Source organism: Nannospalax galili, unplaced genomic scaffold, assembly GCF_000622305.1.
Source record: "Nannospalax galili isolate Female #2095 unplaced genomic scaffold, S.galili_v1.0 scaffold369, whole genome shotgun sequence".
NCBI classification, from domain to species: domain Eukaryota; kingdom Metazoa; phylum Chordata; class Mammalia; order Rodentia; family Spalacidae; genus Nannospalax; species Nannospalax galili.
The window spans coordinates 1612664-1636045 of NW_008360318.1; the positions used below are offsets into that span (position 1 = coordinate 1612664).

General features: G+C 40.1%; 1 protein-coding gene across 1 annotated transcript in view; it reads right to left on the bottom strand.

Moving 5' to 3' along the window:
- Nek11 (NIMA related kinase 11) overlaps positions 1 to 23382 on the bottom strand; it is a 331808-nt gene that overhangs the window by 233953 nt on the left and 74473 nt on the right. The window contains 2 exon segments of the mRNA XM_029559675.1: positions 6915 to 7033; positions 13148 to 13166. Of these exon segments, the coding sequence (XP_029415535.1) occupies positions 6915 to 7033; positions 13148 to 13166 (138 nt within the window).

Here is a 23382-nt window from a genome sequence, read left to right on the forward strand (position 1 = left end):
GGGGAAAGCAGTCTACTGATGCAAATGCCAATCTCACCCAGAGAGATCCTGAGACTCACCCAGAAGAGGCATTTCAACTGGGCAGCTCATTGCCCACTCAAGTAGACACAAAATTTACTGCCACGTGCACTGAAATATTTTGCAAGCCATTTGTTGCGAAGTCACCAAACCTAACCTCTTATATGCATGTATTGCTTCCATGGTAACCCTCTAAATTAATATGTAAAAAATCTAAGTAATTTTCAAAATACACTTTAATAGATCTGACAGAACACATAGAAACCTGGAATAATGTTTTGTAGACCTGTTTTCATTGGTGAGGGTTGGGAAGACATGAGGTCAAAGCAGAAAGAAATACTGTTCGTGGCTACTCTTGTTCCTGAGCACTCACACATTTTCTGCCTTGCAGCCAGTGCTTCCTTTGGGAGGAAAGGGCATCCCCATCCTTCTGCCATTAGGCTTGGTCATGTGACTTGCTGGAGCCATTTACACCTGAGCCAACAGGACAGTCCTTATGTCTGACCAGAGGCTTTACCAGTCTTTGAATGCTGCCCTAACTCTCTCTTGCTTTTCCTCTGCCAGGAGCAAAGCAAGTTCCAGGCAGCAGCTGTCCCTTGGTTTTAGGTGCTGAAGTGAGCAGGCATGCAGAATAGACTTGCAGACCCTCTTAGCTGCACAACACGGGACATGAGCAGCTGGCTGGGGGTGGCTAGCTTAGTCTGACTCCCTTCAGTAGGAATGAGCTTGGGCACTACCTTCTCAAGGCAGCTTCTACTGGGCTGTGAATATTCTTGGCTTCTAACATCACTATTTATAGTGGTTCATGCCATCTGCTAAAAAATTTCATCCTTTGGGATTTTATGTCTTTAAAACAGGCAATTAAGTAAGTTTATTTTCTGAAGGAAATGTGTCAGACCTGTAATAAATTAACTATTGAAAACTAACCAGGTAAAAGAGTGGATTATATATTCATGAACTAGAAAAATATACAACATTGCTCCACTTAAAATCTGTTCTGAAGCCAGATGCAGTGGCACATTTCTGTGAACCCAGTACTCAGGAAATGGAGGCAGGAGGATCAGAAGTTTGAGGACAGTCTGGACTACATAGTGACACTCTGTCTCTGAAAAACAAAAACTATTCCAAGTGCTCTAGGGATGCAGCTCAGGGGTAGAGCACTTGTCTAGTGTGTGAAAGGCCCTGTGTTCAGTCTACTAGCTCAGCTCCTCACCCAAATAATTCTGGAGATGGATTAATATGGAGTTATTTGTCTTACCCATTCAATTCAAAATTTCCAAAAATATTTCAAAAATCCAAGAGGAAATTAGAAAATAATTCCAAAATAAATCATTATTTTGGTCAAAACACCAAAATCAGCAGTTATACATGGTCAAAAATTTGTGAAAAAAATCCTGAAAATGCAGAAAGAAGAATCGGAAACCTAAGACATACAGTTGAGCCGCTGCCCTCCTCACTCAGCAGCAGCAGTTCCACAGTGACCCAGCATCAGCACTGCACACAGCCCTCTTCTCTCCTCCCTCCTCTCTGCCTAGACACCTACTTCTACTTCCTGAGCTCACCTCCTAGGTAAATTACTTATACTCCAGTCTGTTTCAGAGATGCAGTTTTGTAGGAACGACCCCTGGTGCTTCCCCTAGAAGGAGAGCCTCACTCAAACTTCCTTCCTGCCCATCCTCTCTCCATATCCTACTTGCCCGGCTCACAATTAAACTCAGCACCGTTGTTTCAAACCCAGTGTTGTAACTTCTCACCCACCTAGGCACAAGAGCTCAAGTTTATCTCTGACACTTACCCCCCCAACCCCACCAGTCCTAGGGATCAAACTAAGTCATCGTGAAAGTAGGCAAAAATTCTACCTGCTGAGCAGCAGCCTCACGTACAAATATTTTAAAAGGTTTCTGATTAATAACCCAAGTTCCCCTCTCTTCTCTCCACAATTCATCATCTAATCTTCCTAAAGCAAGCTCTGGCCATTAGCTTTGGTCCAAAATCTTCTATGTCACCCACTGTTCATGCTACAAAATAAAGCCACTCTTGACCCCAAGTTATGTCTGCCATGTCGCCATTCATCCATACCTCAAAAGCCTTCCCAGCAGAAGTGCTCACCATTTACTCTATATGCAGCATATTTTCCCACCTCTGTGCTTTTGCTCACTGTGTTCCCCCAGCCTGGAAAGCTCATGATCTGCCTTTCACCATGTTCAAATCAAATGCCAATTCTTCCATGAAGCCTTCTTTGATTGTCCCAAACATAATTACTCCTCCTCTCAAACATAATTACTCCTCCTCTCATCTCCTACAGAGCTTAAATCTACTTTTCTTGGCACTCTTATCACTGGCTTCAAGTTGGAGTGTAATGTGCATAAATCTTGAACTTAATATATTTGTATGCATATAGCATCCTTGCAATCCTCCACACTAAGCTAAACACAGACCATTTCCACTGCCTGAGGTCTCTCTGTGCCCCTTACGGTAAACTCCCTTCCAAGAGTAATCCCTAATGTGACTGGTCCTCAATTAGTTGCACTTGGTTTTGAACTTAGTATAACTAGTCACCCAGCAGTGTGTCATCAGCATCTAGCTTAGCTCACATTGTGCCATGGAGATTCATCCAGATCATACATGCTGCTTTCCTGTTCCTTTGGATTACAGGCTGGTATTTCAATGTACAACTATACCACAACTAATTTAATCATTCCATTGTAGAAAGAGACTTTGTGCTTCATCAGGCATCACAATTAAGGTTTCTATGGCCATATTTGTGCATCTGTTGTCTATCAGCTTTCACTTCTCTTCAAGTTTTTACTTGTTAGTCTATTTCATTTGTACAAAATAATGCATTTTATTATGATGCTTAACACGTGCATCCAATACACTTTGATCTTTTTGTCCCTCTTCATCCTCTCTTCTGCCCTTCCTTCCCACTGATCTCTCACAATAGGCCCCTCTTACTTCCATGTCTTGATTTTAAATGTAGAGTCTACACGTGTGAGGAAACGTGCTTAATGTGGGTTAATCTCTAGTTCTATCCCCTTTTCTGAAAACGACACATCATTCTTCACTATGGCCAAATAAACTCCATTATGTGTACATACACTACATTTTCCTTACCAACTCATCCCGCCAATGGAAATTTCTGCTGATTCTCTAACTTGGTATTGTAATACTACCACAAAGAACATGGTGTGCAGGTCTATCTGTGGTGTGCTGAATCTGATTCCTTTGGGTATATAGCCAAGACATCAACACTCGTGTCTACTCCCAGGAATGAAATCATTGGGCCACAAGGTATTTGTGTATTTAGTCTAGGAAATGCTATCCCACATTTCTCCTAAGTGTTTCTACTAATGGTCACCCCGTAAACACAGTGATAAATTTCCAGTTGCTGTGCATCCTTGTCAACACTTGTTATTGTCAGGTTTTTTAAACCTATCTGCTAGCTGTGCCTTTATGTCTATTTTTCATTATTATCACAAACAACATTATTGAGCTTCTTAAATGTATAATATTGTGGCACACATTCTGTGCAGTCCTATAAAAGAAGTAGGTCCCATCACTGTTACTGTTTTATATGTGAGAAAACAAAGGCTCAGAGATGTTAAGAAGTTTGCTGAATGTCATGATCTTTTATGCAGTGGAGACAGTGATTCCTGTACACCCACCTGCCTTAAAGTTATGAGTGTGTAAGTTTTTATCACTGATACTTTACTAATAATTCTTTTGGGTTAAGATTTATTTTAATTTATGGCTATGAAGTAAAAAAAACTGACTTAAACATAAAATTGTCATTTCTCTATACATAAGAAGTTATAATAATAATATATAGTAAGTATGGAATTCCAGGTCCACAGTTTATGGCTATGAAGTAAAAAAAAACTGACTTAAACATAAAATTGTCATTTCTCTATACATAAGAAGTTATAATAATAATATATAGTAAGTATGGAATTCCAGGTCCACAGATTCAAGGACATCCCAGCATGTAGCCCATTGAAGGATCTGCTCTAAATTTTCAAGGTCTGCAAAACGATGTTCCTCCCTTTGGAGGTTCTTCTTAAACTCACTTATTTTTAATTATCACTAAGCAGTCTGAAACACACCAATACTGTTGGGAGAAAATGTTCATGGTACATTATATACTTGCAGGAAAATGGTCTTATGTAGCCCAGTATAATAAAAATAAATAGCAAAATTAATTAAAAGACAACAGTAGAAAATAAAATTTTGGATCTTAAGGCAACCAGATTTTAGCTTTATATTGTTCACAGGGAATACCACAGTTGGCATCCATAGTAGTTACCTTTCTGTTGGTGTGATAAAACACCATGACCAAGGCCACTTATAGAAGGAGAAGTTTATTTGGCTTATGGTTCCAGAGGGAGAGTCCATAATGGCAGGAGAGGCGCAGCAGCAGGAGGTGGCCAGAGAAGAAAACTGAGCACTCGCATCCTCAAACATGCATAGGAGGCAGAGAGCAACAGACAAGCCTGGGGCATGGCTAAATACTCTCAAAGCCCACCCCCAGTGACATGCTTCCTCCAGTAAGGCCGTACCTCCTAAAACCTCCCAAAACAGCACCACCAACTGGGGACAAAGTGTTCAAATACTTGGAGCCTATGGGAGACACTTATTCAAACCACCACATTCCATTCCCTGGCCCCCCATAGGTTCATGACCATATAAAATGCAAAATGCATTTAGTCCATCTTCAAAATCTCCATAGTCCTTCACATTCTCAATACTATCCACAAGTCCAAAGTCTCTTCTGAGACTCAAGGCAAGATCAAAAGACAAACTGCATACTTCCAACATACAATGGAACAAAATACACATTCCCATTCCCAAAGGGAGGAATGGAGACAAATTAGGAAATACTAGACCAAAGCAAGACCAAAACCCAGCAGTTCAAACATCAAATCCAGTAGCTCCATGTCCTACTTCTGAGACTTTACTTCCAAAAGGCTTAGATGGCTGCCCCTCCAGCTTTGCTGTCTACAACATCTCTCACATGGGCTGGTTTCACTCCATGTATACAGCTCTCCTTGGCAGATATCTCACCACTCAGGCATCTCCAATATCCTGGGGTCTCCACTGCCAATGAGGCATCACCTTCACAGCTTCATGCACTGGCCTCTTAGGGCCTCCTGGCCTCCTAGAGCCTTCTTCTGGCAGCAACTCCTCTGCTACATGCTGCCTGGCCTCCGTGGCTCTCTAAAACAGCAGAAGAACCAATGACCCCCTCACTCTTGCACCCTTCATGCCTCAAAAGCCAGTACCACATGAACTGCACTGCTAAGTTCCACTGCCAGCTTGGGATGGACCTCGGCCCACTTCATCCACATTACCAGCAGCTGCTTTCTAGTAGCAGAAAACTCCTTAGTTCTTTTCTTTTCAGGAGTTGGAAGCATATCTGGGTGGTGTCTTGTCCTGAAGGTGTTCTTTCCATTGTTGCAGTACAAACCTGAAGACCTCTCCTTAGCTCTAATCTCCTTATCAAAGAGAGCCTCTCCAGCAGAGGCCTTGGCTCCAACATTAAACTTCCTGGTGTTCTCTTTCTCTCCAACTATACATTCTGTATTTCTTTCTGCCCCACTTGCTCTTTTTTTATTGCAGACCTGCATAAAATTCACCATTAACAACCATACCACAGACTCAATGTTAGGCTGTCTTGAATATTTATCACTCTAATGCTAAACAATATTTTTCACCTCAATCACTCAACTCATCTTTGGATGTGAACCTAGCTAATACATAGTGATGCATTGCAAGGTAATCACACAACTTGTTTGTGGTACATTTGTAACTTAAGCCTGCTTTAAGATTCAATAAATTCATGGCCTGTTAACGATGCCCAAGTATCAGCTGTAACTCACGGGAGGTGATTAGGTAAGGCAATGTGTCTAATACAAGCTCCTGTCTTACATTTGAGGCCAACTTGATTTCTAGAGCCTCATTTCTAGGGAGATGACTCAGTGGATAAAGCACTCACTGTGCAAGCATGAGAACCTGAGTTGGATTCCCAGAACCCACATAAAAAGCCAAACTTCAACCCATGTCTGTAATATGAGCCCTCCTGCAGGGAGATGAGAGGCAGAGACCAGAGAATTCTTCAGCCTGGCATATGTGGTGGAGAACAAGAGGCCCTGTCTCTCAAACAAGATGGAAGGTGAGGACTAACACCAAAGGTTGTCCTCCAACCTCCACATACACCCTGTGGTACACACACACACACACACACACACACACACACACACACCGATGCAGGTAAATACTCTTCAAGCAAATAATCATTTAACAGTTTCTTCAAGAAAAAAAACATATTATGAAAAATTACAGAAGTTTAACTATAGCCATTTACCTTACAGACTTGCTTTCTAATCAATCAAAAACATTCACTTTTCAAGTTAAGACATGTCTGTTAAAAATGTATCCTGTCGGGGCTGGAGAGATGACTCAGAGGTTAAGAACACTGACTGTTCTTGCAGAAGACCCAGGTTTGAAACCCAGCATGCATATAGCAGCTAACAACTGTCTGTAACCCCAGTTCCAGGGGATTCAACAGCCTCTTCTGTCCTCTGTGGGCATTGCACAACACAGGTGCACTTGCCTTCATGCAGGTACTATACACATACACATAAAATAAAAATAATAAATGTTTTTTAAAAAATATATACCCTAAGCCGGGCGTGGTGGTGCACACCTTTAATCCCAGCACTCAGGAGGCAGAGGCAGGCAGATGTCTGTGTGTCCAAGGTCAGCCTGGTCTACAAATTGAGTTCCAAGCCAGCTGGGGCTACAGGGACACCCTTGCTTTAGGACATAGAACAATGAGCACCAAGAGGTCAGAAAGGAGAGAATCACTGCCAGGGGTTGTCAGAAGCAATTCAACATACCTTTCATGAATATAATCAACTCCAAGCAACAACTGTATAAACTAGTCCACTATCTGATCTCCAGGAAAAAGTCTTCCAGCTTCTTTGTACTCCTGAATTTTATAGTCCAGATCTCAGCCCTGAATCAAAATAACATCATCATTCATATTTTTGTATTAAGGTTTTTTAAATTTTTATTTTTTACTGAATTTTTGTGATTTTTATAGAATATAGTTTGATGGGGGGCTGGAGACATGGCTCCATGGTTAAGAACACTGGTTGTTCTTACAGAAGATCTGGGTTCAAATCCCAGCACCCACATGGCAGCTAACAACTGTCCGTAACTCCAGTCTCAGAGGATCTGACAGCTTCTTCTCTTCTGTCCTCCGTGGGCATTGCAAAACACAGGTACACTTACCTACATGCAGGCAATACATGCATACACATAAAATAAAAAAAATTTTTTTAAATTTTAAAAAGAATATAGTTTTATGGAATTTAGATCCCCTCCCCTATCTATACCTCACATCACTGGCCTCCTCCCAATTTAATGTACTCTTTGATTTATATAATTCAGACTATAGATAGAACTTTTGGCCATGTGAAACCCATTGGTTTCACTAACTGGTGCTTGTCCACATTAGACTTTTACCCTTCCATGGAGGCAGGGAGACATGGGCCCTAACTTTACATATTGGCTGCTGGGAGGGGGAACAATGTGTGTTACAGGGATGGGACTTTTGGTGGGCCCAGTGGATGGACCCACATTGAAGGACATTTGGGGACATAAATCAGACTCTATAGGCCATGTTAAGATTTTAAACCCAAGCTCTCTCAAATGGCCAGCATGCAGCAATTGCTGTTTGTCTTGAGGAAGTGAAGTTTGCCAACACTCTTTGTTTGACAAAACTCCACTCAGGCTCCTTTGAACCCACTTCTCAAGTAGGCTCTAATGTTAATCCTTAGCCTTGAACAGGTACTTACAGACTCTTAAAAATTCAAAGTTTCATCCCTAGGATGACCTAAGCCCACGTGGAGTACCTGCCTGGGAAAATTCAAGGCCGAAACAATTAACTGTTCCTTCTAGCCAGTAAGTAAAGTTAGAGCCCCTGACTCCCTGCCTCCATGGAAGGGTAAAAGTCTAATGTGGACAAGCAAGCACCAGTTACTGAAACCAATGGGTTTCACACAGACTCACCTCTATTTCCTGCCCTTTGTAATTTTCACTTCCCCATTTCTGCTCAGGACTTTCCCCTTCCCTCTTACCATATCCTCCTAAAAATGTAGTCACTTCCACATAAATTCAAACAAAGCTCTTATTCCTACTGTCAGTAGTTACCAAATAAAACCTGAGGTGACTCCTTTAACTCATGTCTATCCACCTGGGGTTTATCTTTACCATCACTCGAGGAAAAAGACCCTTGCAAAAGAGAAAAGTCATCACAACATACGTTTTAGGACATCACCTAAAGATGTATTCACATAAAACTAGGAATAACTTTCCTAACACCTAGACTTTTATATATAGAATCCTAACATGTAGGCAAGTTAAAAATGTAAGGCAGTAAAATTCAAATAAGAAAGAGTAGTATACAGTGATGATATTTGGATGAAACTAAACTTGTGTTTGCATAGTGCATGCAGTACTGAATGCTGTAGGACAGCTTCTTTCTAGTTAAAATTTTCTAATTGTATATATTATTAGTATGTATGAGAAATAGAGAGAGACAGAGAGAGTGTGTGTGTGAGTGGTGTAGGCACACATGCATGTGGAGGTCAGAGGACAACTTTCAGTAGTCGTTTCTCTCCTCCCACTGTGGGGTTTTGGGATTGAACTCAGGTCATCTGACTTGTGCAGCAAGTTATTTACTATTGAACCACCTCACTGACCCAGATTTTGACATGATCAGACTAAGCATCTTAGAATGACTGAATTCTCATTTCTTTATTGAACTCCAACAAAAGCCTCAGGAACACAGCAACTCTGTGTGTGTGTGTGTGTGTGTGTGTGTGTGTGCACATGCATGCATGTGTATGTGTATATGTCTGTGTGTGCATGTATGTGAATGTGTGTATGTGTATGTGTGTCTACATGTGTGTTTCAGAACACAACTGTGAGCAGGTATTCACTCATTTACTAGTGAAAGGTAAGATGTTAGCACTTAAAATTAAATACCATAAACTAAAGATGATCACAAATAACAATGTCTCAAATTGCCTGGCAGTATGACTCTGTATATGACTCTGATGATTAAGACTACTTGATAATTTTAGTTACCATAGAAAACAAAACCCTAAATGTCCACTGTTCTTGAGAACCCTTACATTCATCCCTTTTACATTAAAACACTCAAAAGTTAGAGATTATTTGAGATGTGTTCTTAAATAAAAGGCCAGGCTAAACTGTGTTTACTCTTGGGAGGAGTAAAGCACAGGTCTCATAGACAGCACAAGAAGTAGCTACCATGTCCATGGGCGCCTAAGAGGAAGTGGAAGCTACGCACAGACTGTCTATGGCAGAGTCCTCCTTAGATGCAAAGTCAAGGCATTTCCAGGCAATGAGACAATCCAAGAGAAATTACTTGTAATTAAACAACATGCCGTCAAATGACTAAATTGCTTGTAATGTGTTTTTTATTTCCTTTCAGAGCAATGTGCAAATATTTACTCAGCATTTTCTCTTTCCACATGGTGAAATAAGTCAAAAGCCTATCAAACGTTCACCTGCAGCATAGTTGAAAATTTTCCCCTGTTGGATTTTCTCGGTCAAAGAGACCAAAGCTTCTTAAAAAGCATAGCAAATTAATATTTGACTCTGGCAAAAAAAAAGACCATTGTTTCCTTCTCATTCTCCAAACATGATTTTATATCCCTTCACTTTAGGTTTCTCAGAATTCTGTCATAACATACAAACTGTACTATAAAAATTGTATAAGTTGTACAAAACATTTTTGACAATAGATCTTTGTAGCATTCCATGAAGCAAAATCCCTTCAGACAAAAGGTGAGTTACATCTATTTTTCCTAGTTTCTGTTTTATATTTCCAGTCAAGACTACTCTAGCAAAGTTTCTCTCTCTCTCTCTCCTTCCCTCCCTCCCTCTCCAATAAAAATGTTTCAAAAACCCAAAGATTATTCAGATTTTCTGAATATGGTAACATTTCCAATGGCAGAAATATGGTATATCACCTCACAAATAAATTTCTCAAAATGTCAATATTACTACAACTGTGACTGGCAGTTATATTAACTCCAAAGTTATAAAAAGTATGCTTAAGTTTGGCCTTCTGGAAGTAATAAACATTGGGTTAATATAAGAAGCTAGAAGATAGCCTCACTGGTATTTATTGAATGTGTGTGTGTGTGTGTGTGTGTGTGTGTGTGTGTGTGTGTGTGTGTGAAGGTCAGAGGATGACCTCAGGTATCAGTCTTCAGGAACCATCTACCTTGTTATATTTTGAGACATTTTCTCATTGACCTGAAATTCTCCAATTAGGCTAGGCTGGCTGGCAAGACAGGAATCTGCCTGTCTCCACCTCTCTAGCACTGGGATTACAAGTGCATGTCACTGGGCTCAGTTTTCTTATGTGGGTTTTGGAGATCAAACTCATATCCTCATGAGTGCACAGCAAGCACTTTACCAACTGAGGTATCACCCAGCCCTTCATCAATACCTCTTTAAGGTTTTGAAGAAGTGAGGAAGACCTCAACCAGTGTTCTAAGCAGCATCTTTGATTATTAGGAAAAAAACTTACGTTCCCAAAGGATTTGATTTTTCTCCCTCCTTCCCTCTCTCCTTCCTTCCCTCCTTAGGAATTACCCCCAAACTATAATTTCCTATTGTCATTTTTCAATTTTACTATTTTTTATTTTATGTATATGAGTGTAATGCCTGCATGTATATAAGTGCACCCATGTCATGCAATGCCTGCAGAGGTCAGGACATCAGATTCCCCTGGAACTGGAGTTACTGACAGTTGTTAGACACAGTGTGGGTTCTGGGACTCGAACCCAGGTCCTCTGAAAGAGCAATCAGTGCTCTTAACCAATGAGCCATGTCTCCAGCCCCCAACTGTCATTTTTAAATCATGTTATTTGAAGAAATATGAAGCTCTGTATCAACTTCTGTGGTGTCTTCTTTGAGAATGAGAATTGTTTCCTATGGTGCCCTTCATCTTTTTGAACGCCCCCCCCCGCTTTAAATTCAGGGCCTCTCACATGCTAGGCAAACCCTCTCCTGAGGAGATGCTTCTCCAGCTCTCACCAGCTCTTCCTCAAATAGAGAGTACAGCTTACATGCCGATTTTGCACATTGATATTCAATGCACAAATTCTAGGCCTTGAAAGTGAAATATTAAAAGGAAGTAACTGGAGCAAACTCCCTCCCTTGTTCTTTGGGTAGAAATTTCAGAAATGCTTTCGTTCTTCTTATAGTATTAAGAGCTGTTCAGTCAACATGAAGATAAAACACCAAAAAACTAAATCCAAGAGGAGGGTCTTAAGCTACCCCCCGCCCCAATTCATTTTGCAAGTTGATCTCCAAGAAAAGATATTGTTTTGCATTTATCACATTCTTTAATAAACATTCTGTGGATTATCTCCTGAGGATTTAATTAAGGTAGACAAGTCACTCATAGATTAAGACAGAACAAATCATGCTTTGATACAACTGCAAAGCAGTCCTGTTTTAATTCAGCAACGTTAAGAGCATTTATTTCTTTTTCTAAGCTTATCATCCAAGCAAAAACCAAATTTTTGTTAAAATGGCACATCTCAGTTTGAGTTCTTGTTACAGTCTCTGCAAGTTTTGTTTTCCTAACTTTGTCTCTGAAAAATAGTTAACGGTAATTTTTACTGCTAAAACAACTTAAATGAAAAGAGAATGGACCAGAACTTAAACCAATATTAATGCAGTCCTTCCTCTACATTGCCATTAGAAGGCTTTTATTCACTAAGGTCACCTTTCAAAGATTATACTAAAAGCCTTGATGCTAACTTCCAAGGTTTAGAAAATCTGTAGCCCAACCTACCATGGTAGAGTAATGGTATCTCCTGATGCCCCATCCATCCCAATTAGTCAACACCAGATGGACTTTGAAACTCAACCACAGTGTTCTAAACAGTCTTTGATTAATAGGAAAAAGCCTTAAATTCCCAAAGGATTTGATTTTTAAAAATTAATCGACTCTTAAAGCTGCCAACAGAAGTGTTTACAATCAGTTTGAAAGACCAAGAGTGTCCTCAGAAGTCCATACACATTAAGCTGAAATGTTAAAAGAATATACAAAGGACAAAATGATCTCTAGCGTTTAAGAGTGGAAGGAGCATGGAAAATCTTTACACCCTACTTCTTCACTTTAAGATGAAAGAATGCTCATTATCTCACTGGGTTCATAGCTCAAAACATTGTTCCTTCAAAGCCTACCACATCTTCAATAAATCAGCATTATTCCAATGGACTTCAAATTTTATCAAGTAACAGTCTTTGGAGTCATTTGCTTAAAATACACAATCTGATTTTGTACATCAGGATGGGACCAAATAATATGTCTTTAACTTTTATTTTTGCATGTGTACATGTGTGGTATGTGTATGCATGTTCACATACATGTAGGGACATATGTGCATGTGCATATGCACACCTGAGGTTTGACATCAGCAGTCCTCTTTTATTGCTCTCCACCTTACTGGTTGAAACAGGGTCTCAGATTTAAAACCAAAGCTTGTCATTGCAAAGTATACTACATAATATAGAGTCTGGCTACCAGCTTGCTCCAGGGATCCCCTGTCTCCAACTTCTGATCACGACCTGGAATCACAGGTAGGCTTCAGTGCCCATCCATCCAGCATTTATGTGGGTGTTGGGGATCCAAACTCAGGTCTTCATGCTTCTAATGGCCAGTGTTTTACCTACTGAGCCATCTCTCCAGCCCCAGCATATGTGTTTTTAAAATGTATCCCAAGTGCCTCTCAGGTTGTTCCATGACCCCAGTCTGAGGAATATTACTAGGAAGCAACATAAATGGGCCATAGGCTTAGTACTTAGCTTGTTCACGGAAGCATTTCACCCAATAGTTTAAATAATTCCAAATGTGAAAGATTTCTTCAGGAAAGGCAGAGTTAAGTGTTTGAGGGAAAGGCAGGGTTGAATAAAAATTATCTCCTAATGATGTATTTCTAAAACCCTGTGATACTAAGGAGAACAGCAATAGGTAAGGATGGAGGGAGCAGGGAAAGGTGTCAGTCGTCACTACATCACAAGGTTCTTGCAAGCTCACCATAGTAGAGCACAGCAAAAGCGAGAAAGTCAAGTCACATCATACTCCTTAAAGCAAAACTTTAAAAATCAAGTCTTTAGATAGTTACTAGAGAATGTTCTCCAGCGTTATGACATATTATGTCACATAATACAAATGACAATCCCTAGGGCTTAGTCACTAATTCCTTTTGTCTAGAATGTCTTATGAAGTTAGTGTGTTCTTCTTAGTGAGAAAAATGTATGAATAAAAATAAAGCGGAAGAATTTGTTTTTTAGCTCAAGAAGCGATATGAAATAATGTCTTCATCTATAAAGTATCAAATATTATTTTAAATAAACTACTTGAGATAAACAATTTAATTATTCTAACACATATTCATAAAGACCATAAACCAACTAAAGTCATACCACTAACATAAGTTTTACTAGGTTCATGTATTATTTTGTCTGAATTCATTCCTTTTAACTGAAATTAATTTTGCTTTAGAATTATTACATTAACAGTTTTAATGGCTGTTATTTTTTTGAGACAGAAACTTTATTTCTCTTTTTTTCTATATACATATTTTTTTCTAACCACTTAAGGAACACTAAAGACATTTTATGGTGCACTAGCCACTTCAAATACAACAGTGGAGATATTTTGTCTGAATTCATTCCTTTTAACTGAAATTAATTTTGCTTTAGAATTATTACATTAACAGTTTTAATGGCTGTTATTTTTTTGAGACAGAAACTTTATTTCTCTTTTTTTCTATATACATATTTTTTTCTAACCACTTAAGGAACACTAAAGACATTTTATGGTGCACTAGCCACTTCAAATACAACAGTGGAGATATTTTCAAACATTTTTGTTAAAAGTCAAGGATTCCATAGTTTAAACAAAGACAAAAGGTGGAACAAAAGTAAATGATTTCTGTAGTGTATAAGGGAACCCGGTCTCACCCTGCAGCCTAAGCTGGCCTCAAAATTGAGATCCTCTTGCCTCAGCTTCCCAAGTGATAGGATTATAAGCTTGTGCCATCAAGTCTGGCAACATTTTAATTTTGATACTATAAAAATCATGAATGGATCACTTCAGGCATACAAAAACATGAAATATATTATTTATCATCTTCTCAAACTGAAGAAAGTCTAGACCCACAGAACAGGTAACAGGTATGTAGAGAGGCCTATGTATTCCTAAATGGAGATACCCAGGCAAGCACTATTCAAATGAGGCCCAGCTCTCTGAGCTGCTTCCATCAGCAGCACTTTCCAAAGTGTGGCTCCAGTGTGTAGATGTCTGGAGTAGCTTGCACCAGGAAGACTGGCCACCAATCAACTGTAAAATTGTTAATATCCAGGAGCATCCTCCCATAAAAAGCAGTGATTCTGGGAGTATCAGGACTATGAGCAGCAGCTCTGAAGGATAGAAAAGGTTTAACTTAATACTGACCCTGAGGTTCCCAGCATGAAGTTCTGTAACACATCTGGCACCATTCAGCCCGGTGGTTAAATGTTATTGGCATTCATCTAAAATCATCTATTGACATCCACTAGATTTTTTAAATTAGGAAAGTCCGCCTGCCTACTTTTGCATAAAAAAGAAACATAAGAGAAAATTTTCAAATATTCTTTAATAGCATTAACAGATCCTTACTATAAGTACTTGTCTCCAATTTTGCTATCAAATATATTAGTATTAGCACATTGTACGCTTCCCCCTTTTGGTATGAATTCTCATACCAAGGTTTGCAAATCAAGAAATTCAAAGAGATAAAATTATTTTGCTCTCTAGAAAATAGCTGGGGGTTCTGGAAGAGTGGCATGAACAGTAACGTCTGCTACTGAGAATCTACTTAGGAGCAAAGCTCTTAGTCACATTTCAATAATTATTTAATAGTTTAGAAAAAAATTAGTAAAGTTCATATGCTATCTGAAGACAAGAGGGTCAAAGAAATAAAATAAGCCACTCAAGAAGACAGATCAAGAGTAACCAGAAGATGCGAGGTCACAGATCACATTCCTCCCTCTGTTTACAGTCCTATCTAGTCTTCTAGAAAGGAAATTAATTATAACATTGTATTTTAATACAATGTTATAATTAATTTCTAAATCTGCCTGGTATTGTGGTGCATACCTTTAATCCCAGCACTCCAAAGGCAGAGGCAGATGGATCTCTGTGAGTTCAAGGCCAGCTAGGGCTACAGGGAGACCCTGTCTCAAAAAGAACATTTGTCTATACAAATTGAGATAATTGTGTTTATGTGTATAGAATATGGCCATGGAGATATATGAAGATGTGGAATGTCAGTGATAATATGCCAAGAAAAGAAGTTTTCCCAATGCCCCAGTGCTAGTCCTTCCCTGGACAAAATTCAGTGATATCCAGCCAGACAATTTTCTGAAAATCGCTCCACCTCTCAGTTCTGTTTCTTCATTTGCAAAATCAAATGAATTAAAGTTCACTTCTGAGCTGGAGAGATGGCTCAGTGGTTAAGAGCGCCTACTGCATAATCATGAGGACAGGAGTTCAGATCCCAGCATCCACATAACAAACTGGCACGCTGCACATGACTGCAACACAAGCTCTAAGGGTGGAGATGTACAAACAGGAGGATTAATGGGCTTGCTGGTCTTCAGTCTAACCAAAAAAATACAAGGTCCAAGTTCAGGAAGAAACCCTGCCTCCCAGGAGTAGGCAGAGTGATATAGGACAACCATGCTCTCTTTTAATGTGCACATGTATGTGTAGTCTCACAAAGGCACATACACACACAAACAAAATAAATCCTTAAAATTCACTTCTAATTAGGAAAGAGATCACAAGGGGGGAAAGATATGCTGAGGAAGGGGGTCACAAATAAGACATTCATAACATGAAAACAGAAAAGAAGTTATGGGGAGATTTGTAAAAGGGTACAAGACAGGGTTAGAAGGTTAGGGGAGAAGTTGGAGGGAGGAGAATCAACAAAACCAAACTTTGAAAATGCCAGAATGAAACCTAATGCTGTATATATTGATTTGGTTTTTAATTTTAAAAAAATCACTTTGAGGCCAAACATAGTAGTGCATGACTGCAATTCTAGCACTTGAGAGCTAAAACAGGAGGAATGCAGATTCTAAACCAATCTGGACTACACAGGGCAAGTCTTTCAAAAACAAAAAACAAATACTAACAAACAAAAACTCACCACCAATCCACTTGCCCTCATAAAAGAAGGGAGGTATATTAAAAAGACATGGAAGCCATTGTTAAAGAGTTCAAGAGCTGAAGTTAGAAAAATATGAACCACAGATTTAATAACACTAGTATTGGGTCATAACATGGAGAATAAAAGAAGTATCTATGAGTCTATACTGACATAGAAATAATTGAATAAATATATAAATGAGGGGAAGAAACAGCTCTTCCTTAAAGGAAAATCCCAACTAGTAAATGTAAAAATAACAAAGGAAATACATAACCACAACCAGGCAAACCACAGTGAAAATCACTACCGGTGACTTCCACTGAAAGATGCTAAACTCAGAGAGCATGGGCTGGAGAAGAAGCAGAGCATTAGCAGAATCTCAAAGTATCTACCCCGGAGAGTTATCAGTTATGAAGGGAGAACAGTAGCTTTACAACTAAGAAACCCAGAAGACAGAACCTTAACCAAGTGGTCTGATTAGTATCATCAGAATAAGATGTGCCAGGATCCTGTAGCCCCAACACCAGGCACTGAGGACACAGTATAACTTTGGAAGCAGCCATGCCCAGACTAGGTGATCTCAGCCCACTCACGAGAAAACATTAGATCAAGCACACACTGAAGTCTCTCAACAACAACAAAAACTTGTTAGTACTCGTCAAGTGTCATTAATGGCTAGAGAGATGGCTCAGTGGTTAAAAACACTGGCTGTCCTTTCTGAGGATCAAAGTTCTAGCACCAGCACCCACATGGTGGTTAACAACCATCTGTAACTCCAATTCCAGGAGATTCAATATCCTCTTCTGGCCTTAGTAAGCATTGCACACACTTGGTGCATTTACCTACATACAGGTGCAACACTCACATATATTATAAATACATAAAAATTTTAAAAAGGTGTCATGAAGTTCATAAAAAAAACTTGAGGCTGCAAAAGGAAACTGTCAAAGATATAGAAGACACCAAGGAAACACGATTCAGTGATGTAGCACAGCATTCCACACTAGAACCTGAAACAGACCAAAGGTATGGTGGGAGGGAACTGGTAAAATAATAATTTCCTGGTTTGATCACTATACTGTGATAGCTAAGTTGTTAACTTTAGGGATGTGTTTAGCTGTAAGTACATTATAATTAAAAGTGAAGTCTTAAGATCCTAGATCACATCCTCATATCTTGCCATCTTTACACTATTTCCTTTAACTGCCTGTCCCAACTCCACTTGACCAAATCCTTCCCCATTTCAGGTTCAAATAGTATGCCATCCCTACCACAGTTCCAGTCAGAAGCCACTCTGACCATCCTTCTTGTGATACCACATCACCCATTTTAGCCATTGACATAAATGTCTCATTTAACCTGCCAGACAAATTCATTAAAGTTGTCGCAGGGCTGGTGTAGCTCAGTAGTACAGTGCTTGCCCAGCATGTGCAAGCATGGTGTTGGGCTCAGAGTGCAGACCTGGAAAGACAAAAGCTATCACTTTGTTACCCCAAACTAGGTCTGCAAACTACACCTAACAGAGTTGGGGATAAGTAATGGCTTTTGGCAAGACTCTTGATTACTATTCCCTTTGTGAACGTCAAGCTCAAAAAGATCTAATAAATAATCCAGAATACCAATTAATTCCTAAACCACAAGGACTGGATTGCCCAGGTGACAGGGAGTTCATGTGGTTTAGGGACCATGTTTTCTTCCTTTTGGCAGAAGTGTATGTGGAGAGCAGAACTGGAACCAGAATGCTGCTCTGGGGAACAAGGAGAAGGAACTGGGCAATTTTTATGAGTAACAGCCACACATTGGGTGAACTGATCATCAGCTAACCCATAGCCAGGGCCAGTCTCACTGTTCTCAGGTCTGGGCCTCCCTTTGGCTCACTGGTCCTTAAACATTGACAACTTTTTTCTTTATGGCTCTGTTTGTCTATTTTTACACTATTCATTCTTTTTTTCTACAGTTCTAACCCTGACTGCCCATTTGAATCACCAGGAGAGCTATCAAAAATCCTATTCCCTAAGCTGTAATACCCCAGGCCAACTAAGTCTGTTTTTCCAGAGATGGACCTCAGGCTTGAGGGGTTTTATAGGTTCTCCAGTTGATTCCAATGTGCAGTCAAGTCTGGAATCACCATTCTACCCTGATATTGCTATAACCTTTGTTTAGCTATGTTAGCATCACCAAACAGGAACCAAACAAGTCCAACTGTCACTGCTTTCTGCCCTGAGAGCAGATGTTCTCCCCCCACTGCTCTCTGTACTTCTGTAGATTTACAATCTCAATTAAACTCTGCTGGATCTACTAATACAATATCCAAGTTTCTGGGGATGCCTCATCCTCACCCACATGGAAGACTCACAGGCAGTATTCCACAGGTCTCTGGTACAGTATACTGTTAGTTGTTCCAGCAAAGTAAGACAAAATACTTTTGAGATTATGTCTGAAGGGAGGATTCAGTATTTTCTCTTTTTATCATCAGTGTTTGACAGAAATGAGAGCTGAGACAAAATGGTAAAGAATGAGCTAACAAAATCCTTGAAAGTACAAAGTGAACTATTGGGGAAGAGGAAGGATGTATTTTTACAGGAATCCATAAAGAATTCCTTTGAGTCAAAATCATAACAGAGTCAAAAGATGGATCAAAAGCTACAGAGTTGTTAAGACAAGTATACCTAAATAATTGTTGAAGTGAAGTCATAAGTTGTAAAGGAAATAGGACTGTGAAGGCATACACCAAGGTAGGAAATAAACTCACCAGGAGTGGACGCTAAATGATGATACCCATGTATAACAGACGTATATTACACACCACAACCCCAGCAACCAAGGTGACAGGCAACAAGGTTACTAAGGGTATGGTATACAACACATCCCTGTTGTGATCTTGTTGCCCTGGAGACAGCACATATTTTAGGCAGTTCCTAGATAACTGTTGGTTTTCAAGGTAATGGGAAACAAACATGACATGGTTAGCTGAAAACAAGCATTAACAGAAATGACTGAAAGTTAAGCGTAAGTGTGTTGTGTATTCTATGGGACATTCATCCAGGAGTGAGTGGTATTCTCAGAACCAGTTGTTTAGCTATAGGGTGTAACAAGTGTTGAAAGAGATAACATGTTCACCACAAGGGGAAACCTAGAAAAGACATAACTAAATTCTTATAGACAACATACTGAACTGGAAAGAAACGTACATGTTAAAAGAAGGTATCAGGAAGACTGTCCTGGTGAAATTGGAGACATTTACTTTTTCTGTGACGGAAGACCATAGGGTTTGGCACACTGGCAGCAGTGACATATGTCATGAGCTGAGCCAATGTTAGAACAATATCTAATATAATCTGACAAAGATCCTTTTTTTGTATATGTTTTTAGAACTGCCTGACAGGTAGCATTTGTGTTTTTGTACGCTAAGCATTTCACAAGCCTAGTATTAGCCTGACAGCCAACAAACAACCTAGACACAAAGTCTTGATAGGACTCATTAGGGCCCTGTTTGATCTTACTGTGGTCCTCAGTGTGCCCTCCTGTAGGAGGCAGTTTATTTCAGGCTTTTTTCGCTGTAACATTAGCTTGAGCATATACGGCATTTGGGAAATTTAATTGTTGTGTTGTTTTCTTATATAGGCCTTCTCCTGAAAGCATATCAAAAGTAATTGGAATATGGAGATGCTTATTTAGGTCAGCTGTAGCCAGACAGAATTTGCTAAAATGTGACCTCCATATGAAATAGTCTTTTGTGGACAAACAATTTTTTGCCAGTGCTTTCCAATCATTAGGAGGCAACTGCTCAGTAGGCAGGGAATCTAACACAGCTCGAGTAAAGGAAGCTGTAGGGCCTTGCTGCAGACAAGCAGATTTAAAAGTTTGTAAGGCTTTGAACTGAAACAGAGTATCTCCAGTACTCTGATTATCATGGGGCTCCATGAGTACCATGAAGCCTGATACATCCTCACCTGCAGCAGTGGCCTGCTGCATAGTCTTTTGTAATGGAGACAGGGCAGGTGCAGTAGAAGACATACAGACCTGTGTATGAATTGGTGTAGGCCAGAACTGGGTGTTTTTTTAGGTTGTATTTGTATTATAGAGGACGACAACTGAGCCTGTGATTGCAAAGCAGTAGCCTCAGTAGAGGATTTAGAGAACTCCTTAGGGTGGTCTCACACATCATCACACAACTCTTGGACCTTCTCTGTTGTAGAACCTGTAGAAGACTGAGCAGGACAAGTCACAATATCATGCTCGGCCATTGTACAGTAATCTCGAATGAGTATCCAGAGCGTGAGAGTCTCCTCCGGGATCTGCGATTGCTCCTGCTTAATATAATACATCTGTAACTTGGCACCCACTTTACACCATACATCTAATGTCAAAGGACCCTGTCCAGGAAACCAAGGGCACACTTCCTCAAGCAATTCCACAAATGTAGTCATGCCTTGTGAACTGCATATCACACCTTGTTCCTGAAGTATATGCTTAAGCCGACCCATAGTCCTGGGGAAGGAAAAAACTGTTAACTGAAACAGGAGAAAAATCCTTTAAAGTTAATAGAACTTATAATTTGTTAGCAAGGGTGGAAGGCACAGGTCGAGGTGTGTTTTTGTGCATTTTCCAAAGTTTGTGGAGACAGGGTCCTGTGGAGCAAAAGAGGTATGTATGTACAGAGCAGGTTTCCAAGGTAACATACAACACACTGAAGGTAGAAATTGGACATTCCTTTGTTCCAGAGAGCTCTAGAAACAGGTAGTCAAGGATGACATAAACATACACAATAGGTTGTTACGGGAACAAACAACAAGGTGGGACTGAATCCATGGAAACACAAATAACCACAACATCAAACCTAGGTCCTAAAGAACATACTTTAACTGTCTCTTATACCTAAAAAAAAAAAAGACATCAACTTAACAGTTGGCTGCGTATTGTACAATCTGTTGTAATGGGAGTATTAGGGACAAAAGACAAGGTGTAAAGGGATTGTTATACCTCAGAAAGCAATCATAGCAGTCAGTAGCAGAAATGCAGGACAGCACAGCCACATCATGTTGGGCCACAGCTTCAAGTGACTACGTCCCGCCTCATGCATAGGAGCACTGACAACCATGACCACAGACCAGGCACAACGAGACAGGAAAGGGAAAGTAACAGAAATGTGCTAGCAGCAGCAAGCCTAGCAACAGAGGTGCTGGAAAAGTTTCAAAGCAGACACTTTGTCAGGTGCTGTAGATTTTTCATCATAACAATCTTGTAAATCATTGAACAACCTTAAAAATTTAGCCCATGACCTGAACTTGATACACCCTTTGTTTTAGAAAGTTTGTACTTGAAAAATCTTGTTCACTGTCCTAAAAGGAAGAGTCAGTGAAAAGGCAAAATTAAGACTTTTAGTCACTTGAAACTCATTAGCAAAGGTGGAGGTGTCTTTGTGTTTGTCCTCCATGGTCCGGAGTCACACAGTTCTGTTAAGCAAGGAGGTATGTATTCATCGAGGCAACACTTGACTGAACAAGAGAGAGATAGGACTCTCCCCTGATTCAGAAAACCGTTGAGTCCATGGCACAATAGCCGCAAGACAGGGCACAGCTGCATCACACTGGGTCGCAGCTTCAAGCAACCGAGCCCCGATCCCAAAGACCATGTGCCACGAGACCCTAAATAGTGTTACCTAGATATCCAAATCTTGTCAAAAGAATGTAACAGGACAGGATAAAAACAAGCAGTATAAAGATTAAACTCCTGATCCAGAAATCATTGAAAAACTAAAACCACAGCATGCAGTTCAGCAACCTGCGCTGAAGACTGAGAAGTATGAATCACTACGGTGGTCCCATCAGCAACATAGGAAACACATCCATTAGAAGGCCCATCTGTGAATATCAATAAGGCATGTGGCAAGGGAACTGAGCTTGTAACTTTAAGAAATATAAAATCAGTGGTTTGACAAAACTGCAAAAGCCTATGCTTAGGATAATGATTATCAAGAGAAACTGGATAAGCAGCTAGGGCAATTTCCCCAGGCCTCAGAAATTTGAAACAATCAATCCACCTGGGATTTACTAAAAGGAACTATGAGTTTAGCAGGTTCTTGCCCAAAATACTTTGTAGATTCAGACCTGAGGAGCTGAATCCAAATTGATATGACTTTAAAGTATGGACGTAAGACTTTAGCAGGGAAGACAGGCAAGTGTATCCATCATAATGGAGCATAACTGTTGCTTAGCAATAGTGGATCTAACCCTCCCGGCACAGTGCAGCAGGAACCCCCTACAAAGCCACTTCCTACTACACAGTACCAAGAAGGCCAAACCCACCAACAGCCACCAACCTGGCAGCCTGGCAGCCCACCCCCAAACCCCCCCGGCGGCTTGGGCCGCAGGTTCAAGCAGTCACGCACCATCCAAGGAAGGCCCAGGGGAGATGCAGGTGACCAGGACAACCAACAGCAACAGAGCAACACACCAGGTTGTCAAGGCAACATAAAACACAACCATGGAACAATAGGGTGCAACAAGCAACCATGGCAACACACAGAAACATAACCATTAAAATGAGACAAACAAGGCAAAAATAATTTATAACTGATATCAGTAGCCTGATTTTTTAATTTTTACAGTGCACACAATATTGTTATAGACGTCTTTTTGCACCATCATGGAACTTGAAACAGAGTAAAAAAAAGTTTATGAGCTCCTCATGAGTGATTCCTGCCATAAATCACCTGTTCATTACTACCTGTAGCTCCTGCCACGAACTACTTGTAGAGCTCCAAGACTCATCACAAGCGGCCTCTGCCTCAAGCCACCTGCTTAGAGTTCTCCTCACAAGCAAATTTTGCCACAAATTACTTGCTCAGAGTGCTCAGGATGCCACCTCACATACCTGAGGCACCGACCTGTGCTGTCGGAAAAGAACACAGAAAGACAAGGTCCAAAACTGCCATTTTTCACACATCATCCACATAGAGCTGTGCCAGGCTCATACAGAGGGAAATTTATTAAATGGTACCATTAAACTAATTTGAAACACAACATGTTGGGAATGGCACCCAACGCAG